The 25,757-nt window shown below is 38.8% G+C and overlaps 2 protein-coding genes across 2 annotated transcripts; both read left to right on the top strand.

Moving 5' to 3' along the window:
* The first annotated feature begins 1,109 nt into the window (after window positions 1-1,109).
* LOC133734532 (laccase-4-like) lies at window positions 1,110-5,112 on the top strand. Its single transcript, XM_062162163.1, has 7 exons — window positions 1,110-1,206; window positions 1,335-1,534; window positions 2,389-2,540; window positions 2,805-3,049; window positions 3,138-3,266; window positions 3,483-4,409; window positions 4,561-5,112. The coding sequence occupies exons 2-7, from the start codon at window positions 1,433-1,435 to the stop codon at window positions 4,689-4,691; spliced, it is 1,686 nt and encodes a 561-aa protein (XP_062018147.1). The 5' UTR covers window positions 1,110-1,206; window positions 1,335-1,432; the 3' UTR covers window positions 4,692-5,112.
* A 14,674-nt stretch (window positions 5,113-19,786) lies between these two features.
* Window positions 19,787-21,831, top strand: LOC133733273 (transcription factor DIVARICATA-like). Its single transcript, XM_062160917.1, has 2 exons — window positions 19,787-20,904; window positions 21,114-21,831. Exons 1-2 carry the CDS (start codon window positions 20,480-20,482, stop codon window positions 21,589-21,591), a joined length of 903 nt encoding a protein of 300 aa, XP_062016901.1. The 5' UTR covers window positions 19,787-20,479; the 3' UTR covers window positions 21,592-21,831.
* Window positions 21,832-25,757: the final 3,926 nt, after the last annotated feature.

Raw genomic sequence — 25,757 nt, 5'->3', positions numbered from 1 at the left:
CAAATGAGAAATACAATAAACTAATTTGGAGATCGGATTACCGAAAAGGCTTGGTATATAAACCGGGATCGATCATATTTAATAATACACTAATAAGCCCCCTTTAATTTTCATTGCATTTATTAAAACGCACAAGTACTTAGGTTGACCTGTGCAAGAAGTTTAATTAAAGCAAAAGAAAACACTTGGACAAAAGGTTCTATCAAAAAAAAAAAAAAAACAATTGGACAAAAGGAAACTACCAAAAACTAGCTAGTGACAAAAGCTCAAGCTCTCCTAACTTTTAACAACTTTCTCCAACGAATCGAAGACTAATTTTACTTGACCAACGGCTAGTTATTAATTAGCTATGAGAGGATTGAGAGAGAGATTTAATTTAGTGATCGACTTAAATTTCTTCTTACTATCACGTAAAATACTACTAATTACAAAATCTAGCCCTTGTGTAATATATTCTACCACCAATTAATATCTGAAAATTTATACAAAACATTAGGCTGGATCTAGAAAGGTTGAAATAACATCCGCAAATGAAAATTTGTGTAGATCGACTTCTCATTTCTGACCACAACACAGATATAATCTGACAACAGAAACTGGTCATTTCTTCTACATGGATTATAGGTGCATGTAAAATAAAAATTGCCTATAGTAGTGATAATTGTTTGATGTTCTGAATAAAGAAACTTAAACAATGAACGGTTCTGATAATTTAATTGCATAATGAATTAGGGAGAGTTCAAAAGCACCCTCTAAGAAGGGGCAGGGAGTTGATGTATGGATCATATATCATTATTCAATGACAAGTTACCAATGCAAACTAAAACGAAGGAGATGGATGCAAATTAATAAAGTGATTAAATGGATAATTCTGTTGAGATTGTGGGTCGTTGTCCATGTCGATCATCTTCCTTGACCTTTATTTCCCAGTTCTTTCTGGTTTGTTAGCTGGGGTTTGGGTGTACTTTACCCAATACGGGTTCACCAAACCAGTGGCTGACCAATATCAACTAAGCTCGTTGATTGCTTAGTTTACATGGCTTCAATCCAAGTGTTTTAGTTGACATATAACTACTACTATACTTTGAGTAATACCCAAGATGATTAACTCCACCTTCTTCACCACTAGAGAGGTCTACCTAGCCGGCCTGCCCCTATATATTATTTCTCAAGTTCTATACGGTACGTATAGGGCTTCATTCTCAGGTACTCTTCCATATCTCTCTCTACCCACCAAAAATTTTAAGCAAAAACGACATTGCAGCTGAGATTTTATAGTCTTAATTAGTTTCCCTGTTTATATATATAACGTCTAAGTTTCCATTGTTTCATAGGCTTGGTCAATAGCAACTAGCTACTGCAATACATAGAAATATTCGAAAGAGTGAGTCTAGCTTGTAGAGCTTGCTTTCGGGGATCAAAGAAGAGAGAAATGGAGATGGTGTCGTCGGTTAGGGCCCTGCTTTTGGTGGCTTGTTTCAGCTGGTTGTTTCTGGCACCAGCGGAATGCCTGGAACGACATTACAAGTTTAATGTAAGTACATCCATTTTCATGTATATACATCTGGGAATGAGTGTTTCGCCGTTACAAGTTCAGTCAAAGCTTTCTATTTACATGTTCTTAATCTGCAGCGCACAGCTAGCTTCATACAAGCAAAAGTCCGGTTTTTTTGTTTGGTTCTTTTCTCTCTCTCCTTCAAATGATTTGAGATCGACAAGCTCATTAATAGGTGTCTTTCTTGCATACACTAATTAGATATAGAGAGGGTCCATAGATAAACAGGTATCCATTATCAATATGTAAACCAGTTGCACAAGAAAACCAAGGCTTATAGAAGGAGCGTCTTGGTTGGCCTCTCTTGGTTCCATGCATTGCATGCTGGGTTATTTTTTGTCTTTCTTTCTTGCTAAAATCTTAATGAAAATTCAGTTGACGTGACTAGCCAACTTACAAAATTAGTTCCAAATTATATCAAAAGTTATTTCTTTTCAATAAATTTTAAATTTGTGACCCACAATATCTTTTTGTTAACTTTATGACAAGTTTAACAGTTACATGTACTTCACGTCACCTAATATAATTCATTCACGTGTTTAGTTGTAATGTCACATACGGAAGATAAGTTGAAAAAATAAGTTCCACAATGAAAATAACATGTTGATACAATTTCGAGTCACCCCGATTATCTCTTAATTTAATAAAATTACATTGTTTGTTCTTTAAAATAAAATAGTTAAACAAAATAGCTTTATCAAACGGAAGTGTGGTTGAGAAAGCCACCAAACCACTGTCAGCATTGAGCATCACTCTTTTTTATGTATAGCATTTTGCGGTTCAGTAATTTATTATAACGACTTCCGTTCTATAATCTGCCTGGATTGTCATAGGTGGTGCTGAAGAAAACCTCACGGCTGTGCTCAAGCAAGCCCATTGTCACCATCAACGGAAAGTACCCCGGTCCCACCATATATGCCAGGGAAGATGACACCGTCCTTGTCAAGGTTGTCAACCACGTCAAGTACAATGTTAGCATCCATTGGTACGAGATTTCTCACCACTCTTATATGCGTTGATAAGATGTTTGATGAAATGTCTCAAATAAATAAACTAAAACAAATGATTAATTATATATTTTACATCCCACAAAAACTATATCATGAATCTGTCAATCATTACTGTTGCTTGTTGTGAATAGGCACACTATTTGTGATTATAATTTATGATTCTCTAGCATTATTGATATGATGTTACCTTGATATGAAGTGTTTAATTTTTCTAATACCTAATGATGTTGCCATGAAAGGCATGGGATCAGACAACTGAGAAATGGCTGGGCTGATGGACCTGCATACATCACTCAGTGCCCAATTCAGCCCGGACAACAGTATGTGTACAACTTCACCGTCACCGGCCAAAGAGGCACACTTTGGTGGCATGCACACATCCTCTGGCTCAGAGCTACCGTCTACGGCGCCTTGGTCGTCTTACCCAAGCTTGGAGTCCCATATCCCTTTCCTACACCCAAGAAAGAAGTTGTGGTTATTCTAGGTGAAACAACGAGCAAGTACTATTTCCATTATATACCATTTTAATTTAATGGTGCTTCAAAAATTGCTTATTATTGTTTAAATTGCAGGTGAATGGTGGAAATCAGATGTGGAAGCTGTTATCAATGAGGCTCTGAAATCTGGGGCAGCCCCAAATGTTTCTGATGCTCACACAATTAATGGCTACCCAGGCCCTCTCTCACTCTGCTCCTCACAAGGTATACACCATATTGTATTACTACCGTACTTAGATTGTTCGATAAATGCCTCAAAAAGATTGTTCTAAAAGACAAATTTTGGGCTCCGACACTGCCTTATAGTATTACTGAAGCATAGCATACATTAGCTCAAGTCCATCTAAAGTTGTAAACTATCGTGCTCAATATGCATCCAAGTTTCTAAACTAATCTACTAATGATCTGATGTGCGTGCAGGAGGGTACAAATTACCAGTACTACCAGGCCACACATATTTACTAAGAATCATCAATGCTGCACTGAATGATGAGCTCTTCTTCAAGGTTGCCAACCACAAACTAACCGTAGTTGAAGTGGATGCCGTGTACACGAAACCCTTCGAAACCACCACCATTCTCATAGCACCTGGCCAAACCACAAATGTCCTTCTGACAGCAGACCGTAGCACAGGCAAGTACTTGGTTGCTGCCTCGCCTTTCATGGACAGTCCAACGGTAGCTGTAGACAACAAGACTGCCACTGCTACCTTGCACTATAGGGGCAGCCTTGCAAGCACCTCCACCATTCTCACCGTCCCTCCTCCTCAAAATGCCACACGCCTAGCCACAAAGTTCACAAAGTCCCTTCGCAGCCTAAATTCAGTCACCTACCCTGCTAAGGTCCCATTGAAAATTGATCACTCGTTGATGTTCACTGTCAGCCTTGGACTTCAAACTTGTGCTACTTGTGCCAATGGTAACAGAGTGGTGGCGGATCTTAACAATGTCACATTTGTGATGCCAAAGATTTCTCTCCTTCAAGCACATGTCTTCAACATAAGTGGAGTTTTCACTGATGATTTCCCCGGAAACCCTTTGATGCCTTATAATTATACCGGAGCACAGCAGCCAACGAATATGCTGACCATGAAGGGCACTAGGCTTTATAGACTTGCTTACAACTCTACAGTGCAGCTAGTACTACAAGACACTGGAATGATAGCCCCTGAAAACCATCCAGTGCATCTTCATGGGTTCAACTTCTTTGAGGTTGGGAGGGGAATGGGAAATTTCAACCCCAAGACAGATCCGAGAAGATTCAACCTTATTGACCCTGTCGAGAGGAACACAGTTGGAGTGCCATCAGGTGGATGGGCCGCTATCAGATTTAGGGCTGATAATCCAGGTAAACACATTGTACGTCCAAAATTATATTCAACATGATTAGGGAACTACATTGATACTGTGAATATAACATGTCCACCTGTCTAGCAAGAATAAAGTTCCAAAATAACATAACTTCCAATGTAACCATGTTTTTCATGTTGTATTTTCAGGGGTTTGGTTTATGCATTGTCATCTTGAGCTTCACACAACATGGGGGCTTAAGATGGCATTTGTGGTGGACAATGGCAAAGGCCCCAACGAGTCTGTTCTACCCCCTCCAAGCGATCTTCCCAAATGTTAGCGATGAAGAACACCACTACACAAACTAATGCCAAATTGATTCTGAATTTCTGATCAACTCGAAGCATAAAAGGAAATACAAAGCAACAGAGATCCAAATTATGGCAAGGTGAGGTGAGATCAAAACTAGTACGAAGAATTTTTTGTAGCATCCAAGCTAAAGGAGCATGTTGAATAAGACCATTGGAATTGTGTATTTCAAGGTTTAGCAAGTTGTGTTTGAGTGTCTATGTAAATCTGGATTTGTTGAAGGATGTTGAATTCTAGTGTGCCTCTTCAAACTAGGGTTTAGTTCTAGAGTTGTAATAGGAGAAGGTTCTAGATTTCTTAATTGTATTCAGATTCTATTACCTTGTATGTACTCTATAAATCCCTATATAAAAGGCTCCTATTATCAATAATAGAACACACCATTTCTCTCATCATTCTCTCGAATCATATTTTCCTACAACACGTTATAAGCCCGAGCCCTAACCCTAGCCCTAAAAACCTAAAAACTCTAAACCCGAAACTCCCCACACCACAAACTGCCGCAAGTTCCTAGCTCCAGCCGCACCGCCGCTGCCCTCTTGCAGCATCGCAGCATGCCCGCTGCCCCTGCAGCACCGCCGCACGCCCGTTGCATCCTTCTCCCCTCACTTTCTCTTCTCGTTCCTGTGCATATCAGTCTGTTTACAAGCCCCGAAACGTCTAGTTCGGAACCTCTGATAAAAATTCTTTCTTCATCAAAGTTGTTCACCTCTGTCTCTTCTATCTGACCTCCAAATTTCAGCCCTATTGAAGTTGTTTTGAGACCTATACGGCTGTACACCAATCGAAGTGAGAGCTGTTCAGAAGCGAATCTGCCCCGAATTTCAACAAGTAAGTTTTTAAGATTAAAGTTACTGCTTTCTTGTATTTTAAATTTCTTTCTTTTTCTCGGGGACTTGCAACCTCTCTTTTTCTACATCTCACCTTTCTTATAACGTGGGTTCGATTCTTGAAAAATAGGAATCGTGGGGATTCACGCTATACGAACTAAGAACATTCGTAAACCACGAACTAAGAGTGTTTGTGAGCATCGAAACATTACGGACTAAGAGTGTTCGTAAGCTTCGGACTAAGAGCGTCTGTAAGCATCGATTTATGACCATATAAACATCATTGTTTCAGTCTAATCCAAAATTTCTTGGAAATCGATTTCTTGGTAGCATAGCTCGGAAATCTCATTATTATTAGTTTTTGTGGAAGCATTGACTCCGAAACTAACTTGTTCTTGTTTCATCTTTCAGGATGTCGAACATGAACAAACTCGATTTTGTTCCATTGGATTATGCAAGCAAAAGGTATTTAGAATGGGCTATTGACATCGAGATCCACCTTACTGCCCGTGATTTATTGCATACAATCCAAGAGCTTTGTCCTATAGAAACAGCTCCAGACCCTCAAACTAAGAAAGATAATTCCAAGGCACTTGCCTTCATGAAACGTCACATGGATAGTGACCTCCAGTTTGAGTTCATAAATGAGGATAGCGCTATAAAGCTGTGGCAAGCGCTTCGCAAACGATATGGCAATGTTCGTGACTCCATCCTTCCGAATACAGAAGCAGAATGGAAAGATCTTCGCTTAACTGAATTTGACACAGTCATGCAATTTTATTCGGAAGCCCTCCGCATCAGAGCAATGATGCGTCTCTGTGGAAAGACGATCACAGAAGACCAATTGATTGAGAAAACCCTCAATACCTTCCCTGTCTATGGTATGAGGTCCTCTGATTTATTCCGGACTCATGTAAATGCAAGACGGATCACAAGTTTTCAACAGCTTATTGAAGCTATGACCACTGCTGAAAGACATGGTAACAAACTTGTGAAAAGGAAAATTGATAGGCTTCAAGATAGCCATCAAGAGCATCGTCCCATGGCTAGAGAAAGTCGCCATCAACGTTATGATCCATACGACCGAAATGCTCAAGAAGGTAATCGCCAAAGGCGACAATCACGCGACCGTAGGAGCCGTGACTTTGAGGTACGAAGGGTTGGAAACCATGGAGCCAACATTGGTCATGGTCATAATTTTCCAACGCCTCAGGTCCTAGGGACCATGCACATTGCGCTAATGCGCCTCAATCAAGGGAGAATCCTCTTCATGGTATCTATTTCTGATATGGAACGTCTGTTCAATGGGCCTGAGTTTGCAATGTACCTAAGAAGGTAGCCGCCTCACGGTGATCAAGACATCGAGTCAAAGAAGACTTTAAATCTGGCGATGAAGACAAAATGCCGCAGATTTCTTTAGTATAGTCTTTTATTTTTCCAAGAATTATGTAATGGCAATTCTGCCTTAATCAATAAATGATATTTTGTATCAACTCTCTCTCACTAGGCTCACCCAATTAAGTATGATGTCTAGGAAACTAGTTGAGATTAGTGGTACTTAAGAGAGCCTCGCTCCACTGATATCTCTTCTGACTTTCCTGGTCATGTTTAATTGGAGTTACCAAAAGGATTGAGTGACTACAATTTGTCTTAGTTTGATTTTTATTTTGGATTAGATTTTTGGTTACGAAACTTTGATGTAATCATTGGCTATTAATAAAGTGTTGATTCTTTAATGTCTTGGACATACTTTAATTCGAACTTTATTATTTCAAAGATATAAGAGCCAATGATTTTCATGTGGAAACACATTGTGAGAATGCACAAGAGTTCCTTTGCATCACCTCTAATGACTACGGACATAAACGAGTATTAGAGAAACTTATGTGTCACTCTAGTGGGTTGTATGCAACCACTATTCGCATCACTGAACCCAACCATGTCATGAGAGATGACTTCTGGGATTTTGACACATATAGGCTATGGCATGACCGTTGGGGACACTCAGGTCATGATATGATGATCCGTATACTAAAGACTTCACATGGACATCCATTTTTCAAAACGAAAAGAAGTAAAAACTGAAATTCAGTCCAAGGAAGGGCACATGCACCACACGGGACCGTCCCTATGCACAACCGGCCATCATTGGCCGGCACCGCCTACCCCATGCGGCCCAAAGATGCCTTTGACGCCACCAATGCCTCCTTGGCCCATTTTCCTACTTCTAAAGTCCATTGTGACTTCGTGGCTCAACCAAATTCTTCCTTGGTTGCTTCTAAGGCCCATCGTTCGTTTTACAAAGCCTGTTCTTTAGCAAAATTAGGATCAAGACCATCCTATGCAAAGGACCCAACGGAAATATTTCCATTCTTACAAAGAATCCAAGGAGATTCAGTGGACCGATTCAACCAACGTGCGGACTGTGTAGATGTTGGTTGATGTGCGGACACGTTGGTCACATGTCACGCTATCGCCCAATCGTAATGCTGCTGATGATAAACTCCTGACCCAGATCATATGACTACGGGCTCACTACTCGGATCATCTCATTCAGTCAATTCGACTTGATAATGCTAGAGAGTTTACATCAAAAAAATTTTTGATGACTATTGCTTATCATTATGGATTGATATTAAGCATCATATTCCCATGTACAAACCCCAATGGTCTCGCGGAAAAGCCACCATTAAACGACTATGATGCCAGCCCGGACATTAGTAATGCGCACCAATATTTCCGCTTAGGGTTATGCAATATCGCATGCAGCTATGCTAATTCGTCTATGACTCATAGCCAGTCAACTTTTATCTGCGTTACACCTAGTGACTGGGTGAGAGTCTAAATATCTCGTACTTATGCATATTTGAGTGTGCGGTTTATGTGCCAATTGCGCCACCACGGCGCATCAAAAGGGGTCATTGCAACGAATATGTTGGATATAAATCTCCAACTATCCATCCGCTATGTAGAACCCTTGATAGACGATCTCTTTACCGTTAGATTTGCGGATCGTCACTTTAATGAGACAGTCTTCCCGTCGTTAGGGGGAGATTAGAACGTCAACGTTCAACAGGAACGACAGGAATTGTCGTGGTCTGTCCCCACTATGTCTCATCTCGATCCCCTAAAAGTGAGGAGATCACATATACCTGCTGCAAACATGCCTGCAAGGATAGATGTCCCCTCAAGAGGACATGGCGCCACCCAGAAGAGATGGGCACGGCACCACCACCATGGATGGTGGTATAGTGACGCCACAATGTGGCATAATGGCGTCATAGGTCATGGGTTCCGCTAGAGAGTGTAAGAGACCCATAGGTTCGATGGATTCTCACTCTAGGAAGAGAGTGAGTTTGGCACAACTTGATCAATTGATTATTGATACTCAAAATCCGTCTTATGAGAATATTCTGGATTATAGTTATATCCAAGAGACATCGTTTGGGGACGCCTCAACGTTAAAACCAATTCATGTGAATATAGAGATCTCTACAAACTACACTAGTGTACATAAGGACGTGGGATTATTGAGACCAATGACATCGAACCTTACTCCGTTGAAGAATGTCAACGTAGAGAAAATTGGCCTAAATAGAAAATGTGGTCCAGGTTGAATTGGATTCACTAACGAAGAGGAAGGATTTCGGGCCTGAGATGTCGACACCTCCTAAAATAAAGCCTGTTGACATTAATAGGTCTTCGTTAGATAGCCTGATGAGAAAAAGATATGGTAATCTCGCCTTATGGCCCAAGGCTTCTCACAAAACGCTTTGGAATCGACTACGATAAGACATATTCTCTTGTAATGGATGTCATTGCACTCCACTACCTTATCAGTTTGGTAGTTTCCGAATAACTGAACATGCAGTTTACGAATGTAGTCACTACGTATCTTTATGGGGATCTAGATACGGAATATAATGAAGGTTTTTATGAACTTCATTTACCCAAGTCAAGTAGCTCTAGACCACGGAACGCGTTTGCAATGAGATTGAAACGCTCACTAAAGTGACTACTTGATTGGGAAGGGATATGATGAACTATGCCCACGCATTTCCATGACAAGTTCCCAATTTGTAATTGTCGCGGTTTATGTTGATAAACATAATTTGAACCCTTGAGAGTTAAGGGAAACCACTGAACACCTGAAATCTGAGTTTGAGAGGAAGGACCTTGGGAGAACACGGTTTTGTCTAGATTCAGAACTTGCATACCGTGTCAATAAATGCTTAGTCATTTTTATAAAGTCAAAGATGCACTCCCATGGTCCTCCGTAGTCTTGACCCTATGAGGGATTTGTTTCGTCCCAGGGATGATGACGAAGACGTGTTAATAGCAAAAGTGCTTACCTGAGTACAATAGACGCATTATTGTACTTATCACAATACAAGACCGGACACCTCAATTGTTACGAACTTGTTGGCTAAATATAGCCCCGCGCCAACGCAACGTCATTGGACTGATATAAAGACAATTTTTCGATACCTAAGAGGTACGATTGATATGGGCATATTTTATCCCTACAGAGAGAAAAGTAATGACGGAAAATTGGGATCGGACCCCAAGAGGTAAGACGCCGCCGTCCATTGCATGACCGCCAACCATGCCACCGCCGCCGGCGTCCAAGGTGGCCGGCGTTCTACTCCTCCCCTCCATCAAAATGACAATGATGTTTTGATGGGTACCTCTCTGACCCTCACAAATGTCGCTCACAAACGGGTTATGTCTTTACCATGGGAAGCACTGCGATATCTTGGAGGTCTACGAAACAAACCCTTGTTGCTACTTCCTCAAATCATGCAGAGATTATTTCTCTACATGAAGCCGTGCGTGAATGCATATGGCTAAGGTTTGTAATTAGACATATTCGAGGAACTTGTGGTTTGAAGTCTACCACAGATGAACCTACATGCATTTATGAGGATAATGCAGCTTGTATTGAGCAAATGAAGTTAGGTTTCATCAAGGGAGACAACATCAAGCATATATCGCCTAAGTTCTTTTATAATCAGCAGCGTACAACAAATCACTTCTAAAGATTGAAGTAAATCAAATCCGATCAGAGGATAATGTAGCAGACTTATTCATTAAGTCATTACCTAAATCCACCTTCGAGAAACATGTGAAGAGCATCGGATTGAGAAAGTTATCCGAACTCCCACGATTGTAGCAATCAGAGGGAAATATCAACATCAGGGGGAGTTATGATGTCTACATGTTCGATCTCGAAGAGTGAAGGACGTGTTGTGCTATTTTTGTCCTTCGACCAGGGTTATTTTTGTCCTACTGGGTTTTTGTTACCTGGCAAGGTTTTTAGTGAGGCAACGATCAAAGCGTCATCACCAAGTTTGAGCAGCACAAGGGAGAGTGTTGAAGGATGTTGAATTCTAGTGTGCCTCTTCAAACTAGGGTTTAGTTCTAGAGTTGTAATAGGAGAAGATTCTAGATTTCCTAATTGTATTCAAATTCTATTACCTTGTATGTACTTTGTAAATCCCTATACAAATGGCTCCTATTATTAATAATAGAACACACAATTTCTCTCATCATTCTCTCTCATCATATTTTCCTACAACAGAATTTTTGATATACTGCTAATTACGGAAACCAACAAAGGATTTGTTTTTTTTTTTTTTTTTAGTTAATAAAAATGAGTTCTAGTAATAAACCTTCCGGCCCCTGCCTCAAGATGCACATAACTAGTCACAGACTAACTAGCCCAACGAGCAATAGCGTGCTGATCTTCTTGTATGGGCTTTCTGGATAATTGTCGCTAGCCTCATATCTTTTGCAATCGGTGCTTGGTAGTATGCAACAAACTGGTGTATCAATCAGTGTTAGCGTAACCTCCTAACTTGACGCGGTTTCATCTGTCTTTAGAAAATTACCTAACATTGATCTATTAATTTATTGCATAAAATATTTAACATCAAATTAATAGCTAATACAACGGAAGCTTCAGCCTTCGGAAATGATTATATCCAAGCTACAAATGCCGGTCTCAAGACTGAAGGACATTAAAGTAGAAAAGTGATTTTAAGCACCAATGGTTCTTGACTTCTTGTGGCATCCCTTGGAGGCACAATTTCAATTATAGGAATCATATGCAGACTTAAAGGCTCAATTCTTTTGCTTTTCAGTCTTTTCAAAGAAGCCAAGTTCACGTGTTGATGTTTTAGTAAATTATGATCACTGCATTTATGAAAATCAGACTCGACGTAACAATATTTCTATGAAGACCCATCATGTCTTTAATTTCAAATTTTTGGCACTAATGACCTTGAAAAATATTGTATTTATTTAGTTGGGAATTATTATCTATGTACATCAAATTGCATTAAGATGTACAGCTAATTTTCCGTATAAAATAGAGTTGGGAATGATTCTTATTAGTGTTGTTGGGTTCATATTTTAAAGGAGATGAGGTAATGCACACGCTAAACCGGAAGAGAGGGAGTCCGAGTTGCCACAACTCTCAATCACACAGTGTGACTTTTTGACTTTTAGGGAAAAGGGGGGAAACATATGAAAGGAATCTTTCCTTTAATGGCAACAAACTGGTGGTGGGCGCCCACTGCCCAACCCCCCAGCACCCTCCTTATTATTCTATTGAATTCGCCATCGCCATTTCCAACCAACACTATTCTCGGTAGTTTACCCAATTCAGTTGGCTCCAAAATACCCGGGCTGTTCAACTTTATTTTTAATTAAGAATTTAAGATAACTATAACGGGTGGTCGAGTTGTTAAGAGTCAGATGTGAAATCCTCACATCCGGGTTTGAATATCACCCACGCTGATTGGAATTAAATCTCAATTTATTCTTAGTTATTAGGGGAGAGAAAGCATTCTGACATGACTCCCCCTTCAGATTGATTAATCTCTAAGCTCAGAAAATCTTTAAAAATACTGTAGGATCTCGATAAAAATAAAGGGAAAAAAAAAAACTAGCTTGAAAATATATACCCTCCTCCTTCTCGCGACCTCGCCCTTTTGTTTACAATGACGAAAGGGTGAACTATAGAGCTTATTAACGTAAAAGAGTATTGAAAAGCTACTTGACTACGTTCTTGTTTGTCCCGTTCCTTTCATTGACATACAAACTTAGTGGATGGTAGAGGGTGCTAGGGTTTTGGACAATGGAAGTTTAAGTAATAACTCTTCATTTCGTACCCCCTAAAAGTTTAATTGTTATGTGCCAAAACCCCTATCCTCATCTTTCCATAAAGAATTCACAACAGCGCCTACACTACTGAGGTATGTTTGCAAATTGGTAGGAACACCCAATTCAAACACCGAAGGAGTTGCAACAAGAACATTAGGCTAACAAAAGAAAACAACACTCTTCCCTATCGAGTTGTGGCATCAAAAATTTGTTTTTCTATTTTCTATCTTTTTAGATTTTTTTCCTTTCCTTTTTTGACAAAAAATAATTCACAAATCACAATTATACAACGATCCAACGGTCGGATCCTCACAGATCACCTAGAGGATCATCTTTACCGATTTATTCGATGATCCAACGGTCGGATCCTAACGGATCACCTAGAGGATCATCTTTACCGATTTATATGATGATCCAACGGTCAGATCCTCACGGATCGCCCTTAGGTTCATCCTCTCTAAATTATACGAAGATCCAACGGTTGGATCGTCTCGGATCACCCTTAGAATCATCCTCACAAAATTATATGACGATCCAACGGTCGGATCCTCACGAATCACCTTTTGAATCATCTTTTCATAATTATACGAAGATCCAACGGTCGGATCCTCACGGATCGCCCTTAGGATTATCCTCTCAAAATTATACGAAGATCCAACGGTTGGATCGTCCCAGATCGCCTTTAGAATCATCCTTACAAAATTATACGACGATCCAACCGTCGAATCCTCACGGATCTCCTTTTGAATCGTCTTTTCACAATTATACGAAGATCCAACTGTCGGATCCTCATGAGGAATAAGAAAAATTATAAAAATTGCCCAGTTGAAAAAATAAAAAATAAATAAAAATGGGGAACCCGCATGGGTAATGGGAAACCCTGCCCCCGCCCCCGCTAGACAAATGCGGGGAAAACCAGCGAGTACCCCGCCCTCGTTTGCCCATTCCTAGTCATGGGGGCACCTCCGGGAAGGATTACCCCCTCCGCTTTCTTCTTGTCTTTAGCAAATGACCCTTAAGGTATTGTTCTTTAGTAAACGACCTTCATGACAGAACTAAAACCAAACCCTAAATCATAATACAAAATTACAAATTGAATCGAGGCAGCACATGAAGTCTATCCATCTTATTTGACATCAGAACCAACATGTTTTTTAATTAGTGGATTTGAATATTGATTACTTTAACAACTTAAAAACAGCTCTTCAATTAGTATTTTATTTGTTCTTGTTCCCCATGCTTTGTGGGCATGCGCAAAGCATATATACAAATAATTAATACGTGACACAAGCACAGCTTTGTGAAAAATGGTATTCAAATATATAAGCTCAGATAATACTAATGTGTTTGTTCTGACTTCAGACTTCATACCACGCATCCATTTCCAATGTGAGATCACAGGTGAGAAATTCATGTTTATAATTATGACAGCCTTCATTTGATTATTACTTGTTCCTCGCGCCCAAAGTTGAGGTTTCTCCAAGTACAATATGCTCAATCTTCTTGTTTGGATGTCTTGGCTATATGACTAATTACTTGAAGGATCGAGTGTAGACCTGTAAATGGACCGGATTTGGATCGGATCAATCTAAATTCAAATCCGTTTACTTAAAAAAAAACTTCGATCCAAATCCGCTCCGTTAACCCGACGGATCATTAATAGTTCGATTCAAATCCGTATCTGCTGGATTAACGGATACCCAATTCGCTAATCCGACCCGTTTATAATTTCAAATATTTTAAAATTTTAAATAGTAATATTATATTTATATCATGATACTTCATAAGATATTAATAAAATATTAAAACAACATGAAGAGTATCACCAAAAGTAGAGTTACATTATCAAAATTCTTAATGCTTCTTGAAATTTTGGGTGATGAATTGTTCCTTAGATTTCTGGAAAAAAATTTGTATTAGAAATTCTTAATATTTTATATTTTTAAAAAAATAATAATATATTAATAAAAAATAATATTTTATTATTATGAAAACGGGCCGGATTATTAATGGATCAGATCGACCTAAATCCGTATTTGATCCGTTAAATAAACTGGTTAACGGATTCGAATCATTAACGGATCAAAATTTTCGATCTAGACTTGTCCAATAGCCACGGATCTGGAGCGGGTCCGGATCAAAATCCGGTCTATTTACAGGTCTAATCGAGTGTTTGTGAAGGTGTTAAAAGACTTCCTTTTAAGCACGAGTCATCAGAGTTCTTATGTAGGGATGAACTCGGTGTCAGTAATTCGGACTTTTAGCCTTAAATACAGACCTTATTGATGATACTGGTTGTCCAATATCTAAAACGATAAGGTCATTTTAACAGAATGTTTAGAGTTGGCTCATATTAATTTAAGTTAGCTTCACAATCACCATTAAAGGAATTGAAATCTACTGATTTTGAACATTGCAACTCGAATTGAATTGATTTCAAGTGGGATTCGAAGGGTTTGAACTTATCAATTTCATAACTAATTAAAGGTTGGAACTGAAGGATTTGAACGATCAATTTTGAAATTTGAGACAAGATCAAAATTAGAGTTTTGATCAATAAGATGGAAGAAAGGATATAGGGTTAATTTTTGTAAGATATTTTACGATAACAATTGTACATGCAGAAAAAAATCGATATTCACGAAAAAAGAAATATTCTTAAATTTATCCCTCTAGACGAGTTATAATCATTTGAATTTTTGAAATGTAGAGTCGATTTCTTTCTCCTTTTTGTTGAACCTGTAGTGAGCAAGTTGTGATTCTCCAACAGAAACGACACTGTGTTATGGGACTCGATAGAAGTGTTTGAGGAGGGGGGGGGGGGGGGGGGGGGGCTATTGGGGGGATTGGGACCTTGGCTCATTAATGGACACGTCCTATTAATTCAATTAAAAGGTGCGAGATTCGAGGTGTGCTCTTTTAAAGATGATGATGATGATGCCCTACCACCCCCAGTCAACAACGACAACATGTTTTCCACAATTAAAAAGACACCATGTTGCATGTGATGCAATTGGCAAAGAGCATCTTACACAAAGCACAAAATTTAGGGATTTTTTTTTTTTCATCTAAATTAAGGCAAGTTCATCCCTGGGTTAAATATTATTACAGCATTTTGATATTTATTTCCATTCTCTGGGTCAGTTTCGTGGCCTATAAATTGATATGGTGATCCCAACTCAAAGTCAGTTTGAAAATTGTGTCTGTGACCCAGATAGTGAAAATAAACATAAAAAAAAATATATCTGATCCAGTGACACAACGGTGAACGAAAAGACAGTTTCACGGTTCTGAAATATAAACACTCGAGTATTAATACGAGCTTTTAAATATCACTTTTTGACTTTACACTCCCTTCAGTCATTTCACACATTAAGTGACAGAGAGAGTGGAGGTAAAGAGTAGTGCCACCTTTATTTTGTTACAATAGCGTAAAAAGTGTGTTATATATTGCCACGTCACCAGGTGACCCTCACCTAGGTGGATAGCAGAATTTTCCTCATTCTAATATCATAAATATTTGTAATAGTAGTCTGTCGCATGTACAATATAACCGCTCCATTCATTGAACCTAGGTTCCTCTCAGTGTATCAAGTGGAAACTAATGCCACTGAAAACAACTTTTTAAAGTCGAGTGATTTTTGAGCTTAAATTGCATATCTATACTATTATTAAAAGAAGAGGTTTTGTTAGCCAAAACTGAAAATTTTGACAGATTTAATCCTAAAAGATTAAAAAACTTTGACAATAAATAAAATCACAAGGGTAAATAGGACAATTATAAAATATATTTTATTAAGAAAATTGAAAAGAAATGATCCCATAACCTCCACTTTTCTCTCCAACTATTTTCTCTCTGCAATAACTACTCACTAAATCTATTTCTTTTGAAGATAACCTTTTTTTTTTTTACAGTTAAAATTTTTCTTACACATGCAGAGCATGTGATTGCAGACTAGTTATTATTTAATAGAAGAGCAGGTTGTCAACCATATTTAAAAAATTTGATATAAATCGGTGTATTAAAATTCAAGGAACTCCTTGCTTCGTCAAATGGTCGCAACCTTTCAGTGGCAGGATGAAACTGAGTGATACCGGATTGTTTTTCCGGTGGCAACATATTGGGAAAACTGATAATATTAGTAAATTATGGCTCTGCGTGAGAAATATCTTTCCAGTGTGTCGCCGCAATTGTAAAGCGAATAGAGTAGCCAGTTGTGCACTCTTCGCTAATTGGTGTTTGTTAGAATACATATATTTAGTTGAGACTCCTGTTATTATCTCGGCATGTTTTCTTTATGCTTATTGTATTTTAGGATTTAGGCAAAATGTCCCCCCATGTATTTTACGGTTTCATTAATGATTAAGACTTGACGGCAGCCGTACTGGCTCCATTTCAAAAAAAAATTAAAGGAACTCAATTATTTTTTCAAAACCTAAAAAAGGAAAGAAAGAAAGAAGAAAAAAAAAATTGCAAAGGTGTGCCTGACGCCTATGTTCTTGGGCTTTGCTATTTATACAATATTAAACAGCCCAAGATGAAATTATCTATAACCCAAAAGATTAGTCGTGGGTTAACAATCATTAGTTTGGATAATGACCCTGGTAATGGTTAGTAGATATATCAAAGTACGCCCTAACTAATAGGATAATAGCCCACTAAGGCACTACATAATAAAAAAGGAATGATGGATCCCCCTTTCACTAATCTACTCACCCCCTAATTATGATTCTAAAGTTGAAGGCCCCCCATATAAGATCTAGAGTTCTAGACATCCAGGTGACTGCCGCTGTCAAAAATTAGGGTAACTCTTAACACAATAACATAGGTCGTAATGTCCTAAAAGGCTAATCATAAGTCACTAATGCATACGAATGTAAATGGGAATGTAGAAAGCAGGCTTTGAGACTAGAGTACAATTTCACATCTAATCAATTCCAAATGTCCTATAAAGCTAAACATATGTCGCCAATGCACACAAGTAGGGGTGGCGACTAGAACCTCTTGTCGGGGTAATTGTTGATTAAAAATCTCCTATGAAATATGCATCCACCAATGACTAATAGTCACTCACATATATGTGAATGACCACATTATTTGAAATTATACGTATAATGTCTGTGGTCGTTCACATTTTAACAGTGAATGACCACAGAAAATGACGGTGGGGTGTGTGCCTTACTAGATTCTTCCTATAGCAAACCAGAGTTGGAAAAGAGATGAGAATGACAAAGCAGTGGAGCAGTTGGTCACATCGGACGGGGACCGCTCGGCTGTGCTCGTTCTATTATAGAGCAACTCAAACACGAAGTAAACATCTTCATCGTCAGCGCGTGTATAGCACGCGTTATGCAAATAATCCGATTCTGTCATTGGGGGGGGGCTTGAGATTCTAGAGTGACCGACACGAGCCGAAAAGAGAGTGGATACGGCATTGCTCTCCTACTCAATTCCACTAGCCAACATCTGGAAGGCAAAGAAACGAATAATAAGTGAGCTGAGAGCGGGGTGGTGGTTGGCGAGACGTTGGTTGCGATCCGCTGCGACACGTCAAGTACGCCCCGGGTCCATGATTTGTGACACTTCCTTACGTGGATCCAGGTCATTGGCCAGTCTGTACCAGTAAGTTTCCGTCGTGGACCCCCTCACAAAGTGGTGCTTCTGCTGAGGCGAATGAAATTGGAACACGTGTAATGGGTCATCGAGTTCATCCACTTTTCAATTATATAGGAGAGTGCCCAATGAGTGTCCTGGCAGTGAGGTAAAACCAGGGTGTGGTCCCCACCTCCACTCTGAGGTTGCAACCGTAAAAAGAGTTTGAAAAGGATTTATGGGAGCAAATCTAGTCATGTACATGTAATCCTTTTTGTTAAACCTGAATCAGATCAGATGGTTGGGATTTTATCATAACAGAAAAAGGGCAAAAATGCAAATAGATATTAAGTTTTCGACACTTAATTCACTTATTTTAAAAAAGAAACATTTTTATTCAAAATGTTTGATTTGAGCGTAGTACCATTTGGTTAAATGGCATAAGTCTTCATTTTATAAGTGGAGTTCAACTCACAATAAACTAATTGTTGTATATTTGAAAAAAAGTCTTATTTGATATTTTTGTTTGTTTGTTTGAAAAGCAAATGAATTGAATTCATAGATCAAGATTTGCTACAATAAGTACATGTAAATATAGCGAATTACATCTTTATTAAATATATATATATATATATAGTGAATTACATCTTAAAATAAGAGCATCTTGAGCTAGTATATGAGCAACTTGCAAATCATGGTCATTCTTCTATTTTCGTTAAAAACCATCAAGTATTTAGCCATGCGCCTTATTTTCAAGGCTAACTTCATTCCTTTTAAATCACATGATTGGTGAATTAAAATATGAAAAACTTTTAAATAGGCAATTACATGAAGATTTTTTTTTTTTTAGAGTTACATGATGATTTTTAACAAGTAAACAGCCCATAATGATTGAAGTGTAAGAAGAGATCTAAGTTTAGTGACAAAAGTAGTATCTGTGCATTTATTTTTAGCCGTCAGATTCATTTGTCCCTCACAGTTCCTTAAAAACTGTCTATTAGGTGAACATGCCTTGGAGAATAAATATCGTCAAAATATCAGTACAGTGTTAAATATTTAAAAATTATATGATTATTTGTGATATACTTTTTCTAAAAAAATAGAATAAATTGTTATTTAATAAAATAAAAAAAGTGTTATTTAATTAAAAAAAAGAAATAGAAACATAACAGAGCGTGAGTGTTATTATAATACAGGGAAGCTCTTTTTTTTTTTTTTCTTGCATAAATTTCAGTATCTACAGACTTCTTGCTATCCAATCACAGAGTGATTCTTGCGTGGGGCCAATTCTTAAGTGCGGCTGCCCCACGCAAGAATCACTCATTGGGGCCAATTCTTAGGTGCGGGCAGCCGCACCGTACACGTGGTGCGGCTACCCGCACCTAAGAATTGGCCCCAATCACAACAACCCACCTCTGAGAGAACTCTTTCCCTCTTTCTTCAAAGATTTTAGCAAAATTTAGATTCATTTCTTGAAGCTCGGCTTATCGGCTATGCTGGCTTTGCTTTTTTGAAGCTTCTATATTTCCCTTTCTCTTTCCATTGATAGCTCAGACACACACTTTTTTCTTTCTCCTCTTTTCTTTGTTGCTCAGGCCTCAAGGAAACAAAGAAGAAACAAGAGATCTTCCAACCCCCCCCCCCCCCCCCCCCCCCCCAACTTTCTTCCATTCCTCCTCACTCTCTCTCCCAATTGGGGTTCTCACCCACTTGTGCTTCTCTTCCTTAGTTTTCCTAGTTGGGATTCCAAAGAGGTACAAGAAGCTGCAGATAAAACTGTGTTAGCTTTCTTTACCTCTGTTGCAAGCTTTACCCAATTGGGCTTTATCCTTCTTCTGTGTTTGTGGTTTGCTGAGACTTCAATGGGTTCAGATCCCATTAGTGGTTCTGGGGTTTTATCTTCGAGTTTTTGGTTTTAATATTATTTTCAAGACCAATTCTTTGAATATCGGAAAGGTGGGTCTTTGTAGATTCCTATACAGATAAAGGTATTCTGATTCCTTTTCTAAATGCTCCTTGATTTAACACTGATATTATCATTCTGAAACCTCCACCTCTTCTTCTGCATTTCCTGTACGCACTTGTTCTTCGTCTCTCTGCTCTGTTCCTCCTCTGTTTCCAATCCCCAAAATTTTAATGCTGTGAATTAGAGGTACTTGATTTGGTATTATGAAGCTGGAAATGGAAATTCTCTCCCCTTCATCCTATTTCTTAGCCTCGGATTGGCTCCTTGAGGAGACCAAGAGCTCGAAATGGACTCCAGCGGAGAACAAGATGTTCGAAAACGCCTTGGCCTTGCACGACAAGGATACGCCGGACCGGTGGCACAAGGTGGCGGCGATGATACCTGGGAAGACGGTAGGGGATGTGGTGAAGCAGTACAAGGAGTTGGAAGCTGATGTGGGAAAAATCGAGGCGGGCCTAGTCCCAATTCCGGGATATGGTACCTCCCCATTCACATTGGAATGGGTGAATAGGCATGGCTATGATGGATTCAAACAAACTTATGGGATTGGTGGCAAGAGATCTTCATCAACTAGACCTGCTGATCATGAAAGAAAGAAAGGAGTTCCATGGACAGAGGATGAACACAAGTAAGTTTCCCGATTTAAATTTGTTTTTTCGCTTTGATTGTAATGCAAAGTGATCCCATGCTCAGTTAATAGGTAATTGGTTCTTGAACTGAAATCATTAGTATGTATGCAATGTCAAGCATGAGCAGGACCCTAGTTGTTTGTGCTTTTAGGCTTAACTTTAGTTTTTGGCCTTGTTTTGATGAATGTTTTGATGGTTGTGTGCATAGGCTGTTTTTAATGGGACTGAAAAGGTACGGCAAAGGGGACTGGAGGAACATTTCTCGGAATTTCGTGGTAACCCGAACCCCGACTCAGGTGGCTAGTCATGCACAGAAGTACTTTATCAGGCAGCATTCAGGGGGAAAAGATAAGAGAAGAGCGAGCATACATGATATAACAACTGTGAATCTCAGTGATACCAGAACTCCATCTCCAGATAACAAGCCTCCCTCGCCGCCGGATCACCACCACTCAGCTGCTTTCCCTCAGCAGCCGAATTCTGCCAGGATCCCGCCTTTCCAGTGGCATCAGGGCGGCAATGGAGCAAACATGGCTTTTGGTCAAGCTCATGGGAACATGTTCATGTCCAATACTTTCGGTATTGGTTCTTATGGACTTAACAAAAGCGCGGTTCATGAATCTTACTATGCACCTCAGAATATGGTTTTTCAGATGCAATCCGCACAGCACTACCCTCATGGATGATAATCTAGCAGCTTTTCTACTAAATCATCTGCGGGATTTATGTCCCATTATGGTCTTTTAGTTCATTAGTAGAGCGGGGCGCGCTATATCTGAGTCTTGTTTTTTGCTTTCATGGTTTCTTGTGAATATGTCATTCAGAACTTTGAGTTAGTCTTAAGTATTATAAGGGGGAACAGGATCAACTCCTGGAATTTCAACTTATGGAATATGAATGAAAACCGAGTTGAAGCATCTCGAAAACCCTTTGCTGTGTTTTTTTGCACCCAATGGATCTCATATTCCGTTATCTGATTTCAAACAGTAATGAATTATTGCTGAAGGCATCTAAAATGAGCAAGAAGAGCATATATGACAGAAAATGCTGTTACATTTCAAAGTCCGGTACACTGAATAGTTGACTGCCCCTTTATTTTTTTGATACCTTAAGAATGAAAGTGGGAATTCAATGAGATAATGCATCTTCAATCCTCTCGCAGACATGAAATTCCAAGCTTTCCTGGAATATGAAATAAAGGGGCATAATCAAGATAAGCATCTTCTTCACTGTGGCTTTGTTTGTGATATGTCTAAGTAACATAAACTATGATTTAACTTGAATACACATGGGATCTTCAGATATTTACTATATTTGAATTTGGAGTCATATGACTAATGATTTTGCCACGAAGGCTTGGACTTTGCAACCATATTAGAATACGAGCAAAACCAAAATATAGAAAAATATTCGACCAAAAAAAATAAAATAAATAAGCATCCCATATTCCCATATGACCGTTGGTTTAATCTAAGAGCCATTTGGGATTCTTTGGTGAAGGTGTTCAAACAACTCTGTCAAAAAAGGAAAAAAAAAGAGAATAAAAAAAATTAAGTGTTTTAACAAAAGGTTAATCGTTTTTATAATTAATAAATCACTCTAAACTATTTCTTTCAAATCCTGTCAAAAGGATTTTTGGCGGTTTTATAAGCAACGCTAGCTAAACTTTAAATCTATAATGTGGCTTGATTATTCCCTTCCATTGAAACAAATAATATTCTCGCTTTGTCGGTAGTTATGCACTTAAAATCAACTTGTAAATTCCGTGTTAGCCTACTTTTAACTGTTTAGTCTGTGTCACTAAACTGACTTTCAGAAAAAATGGCCAAGTTGACTAGGAAAGACCATGAAAGTTCAAAACTTTGATCAAATGCTGACTCTGCATGCACTAATGGAAGAATCATATGCTTCAATAACCTTTTCTGGCTTGGTAATCTTTCTTTTTGTATGAGATCTTCTTATAATTAGAAAGAAGAAGATCCCTCCTAGGAGTGATGATTAGTGATTTAATTATAATAATATGTAGCATTTAGAGTAAGATATTAGATTAGGCCCTGGTATTGTATTTTAATTTGTGGTTCATCTTTTTCTGTAAAGTTTGTTCAAGATTTCTCTCTCTCTCTCTCCTGGATTTGGTTTTTTGAGCACTATGGTCTTTCTGATTCTTTTTTTTTTTTTTTGGTACAATATGGTTTTTCTGATTCTAAGTGTACGGCACCTACCCAACTAAATAAAATGTCAGAAAGACTTCATGGTGCTCTAATCAAATCTAGACCTGTGACACCAAATTTGGAGACAAATTTTGTGTAGCTTTTTCATTAACAGAAAAGACTTCTTTACCTTTGGTCTTGGTCATTACATATTATAATTTGGTATTTCACTACTACATGGGGTTTGAGATTCTCTTTGGTGGGGGAAATCTCATTGACTTGTATCCTTTCCTTCCCTCTTTTATTTATTTGGATCAAGAATCTTCTTCATAATTGAGTGCAACTTTGAAAGAGTATCTGACATCTAGTGAGTGAAGCCTAACAATTATTAATACCAACCAGTAAGCTCCATACTTGTATAGAGGAGGTTTAAGATCAAGGTTTTGTTAAGTAAATGATTTAGTTTGATGCTAAGGTAGTGTCACCAGCAAGCTTGTCAATCAGTCCAAAAGACTAAGGCTTCGCTTGATGTTATCATCAAGGCAGAGCTTCTCCGGTGCGGACGTCCGCACTTTTTGCTTAGGTGCGGATTTCCGGTTTTGACTCACTTTCCGATCACATTTTCACATCTTAGCCGTTCAGTTTTTAGGTCATAATGTATAGATCACCTCTACAAAATTTCAGCCAATTTGGTGATCGTTAAGGCATCCAAAAATGCAATTTACCATTATAAATACGAACGGTTCCGGTTCGACAGATTCGGTCCGTTCGTGTAAATTGCAATTTTGGATGCCTTAACGATCATCAAATTGGCTGAAATTTTGCAGAGATGATCTATACATTAGGATCTAAAAACTGAACGGCTAAGATGTAAAAATGTGATCGAAAAGTTGGTCAAAACTGGAAATCCGCACCTGAGCAAACTTCATCATCAAGGTGTTTTTATTTAGTAGCGGTCTTATTTATGCTTTTGTTTTCGGTTAAAATTTTCCGAATGCTTCATGTAAAAGCATGTCCTCATCACTGTCAATGAAGATTGTGGTAAACTTCATCTTAATCTCTCACTACATAACTATCACAGTTTTAGATGTTATATTTTTTTAGGTTTAGAATAAGTTTCCTCATTGTCTTCTTTACCTCTATCCAGGGGCATAGCTAGGATTAGACAATGGGGTGGGCTATATTTTTTGGGCGAAGCCAAATTTTTTTTTTTTGATGTCTCTATAGCCAAACCTGCATAATATCAATGAATCTCATCAACCCATTCCCAATTATCGACATCAATCCATTACCCATTCCCAATTCCGACCTCAGTCACCTCACACTAAACACCAAACATCACGAATTCACGATTCAAACATCATCAGCATGGGTATTGGGTATTGGGTATACGGTGTTTACCTGAGAATCTAAGCATTAGGGATTGAAGATTTGAAGCCTTCAAGAGTTCAAGGAGTCGCACTGTTGCAGGGAATCCAAAGATGCAGACCGCAGTGGAGGTGGCTCGGTGGACGGTGGCGGAGGAGGTAGCTCAGGTGTGGAGCGGCGGAGGTGGCTCGGCGGACTGCCGGAACTAGCTAATCGAACCTGGAACTCTGGAAGGCTGGAAGGGGGAAGCAAATGGGGACAGCGCCACAGCCCACGGGGGAGAAACCGAAGAAGGGGAGAGCTGAGAGTCGACCTACAAGCATCAGTATGTATATATATAATTTTTTTTATTTATTTATTGGGCTATACCCATACTTGGTCGATTTTGGGCCAAATTTTCCCTTGGGCTATAGCCGAAGTAGCCTTTGTCTTGGCTACGCCCCTGCCTCTATCATCTCTATCATTTATCCACTCCATCTTTTCTCCCTTCTTTCCCCTGAAAAAACAAAGAACAAGGTCGTTATCAAACCAATCTCACTATTTCAGAGCATACTTTGTTACTATCCAAACTGACAAACAATGATATTGCTCAATTTGTACTGTGCTATTTTCATCTACTTAGCTTTGTAGCAAATTTTCTTTTGCTTTTACCATGAAAAGCAAACCACCCCTATTTCTGTTCAGTCCCATCCCATTATGCAAAGTATCCAGGCCAACCTGGGCAAAATTGTCATTCTAATCAGAATTTCCACAACAATTGACAAAAATGATCACCATTTTTTTTCAAAAGCCTTACTGCAACTTGCACCTGAAAGCACTCTCTATAGTACTCTATACCACTTTATTCCCAGATTGATTAACACCTTGAAGAATAGTGGAGCCACAAAGATAGTATCACAGCTTCAACTTTCGGTCTCTGTAATTTCTCTGATATGTTCTGATTCTTATCTCTCAAAATGTTACTAGCTCAATGCACTTCAATATATATAAATCTCACTAGGGAATTAAGTGTAGAAGTGGGTTTGATTCTATGTGTTGCTTCAATGGCCCACTAGGATCTGGGAATAACTCTTGTGGGGGCTTAAGTTCTGTATCAAAGAAAAGAATATGGAAAATTGGAAAGGTCGGAAAGTAGAAGATGCATCATATCTGCAGAAACATTAGTTTATGCAATCACAGAATCACAGAGTGACAGTAACAGTTAATTTAAACAGAAATAAGACAAGCGAAAACAGTATAACAGATGAGACAATATCGGTTGGGATCTGAGGCTTTAGTTGAGACTAGGGGATTACAAATCCTTTTCCCGGTTCCACTTTACTAACATGAGACAA

The sequence above is a fragment of the Rosa rugosa genome, chromosome 2 (genome assembly GCF_958449725.1).
Source record: "Rosa rugosa chromosome 2, drRosRugo1.1, whole genome shotgun sequence".
Lineage (NCBI taxonomy): Eukaryota > Viridiplantae > Streptophyta > Magnoliopsida > Rosales > Rosaceae > Rosa > Rosa rugosa.
This window is presented reverse-complemented; position numbering and strand designations above follow the sequence as displayed.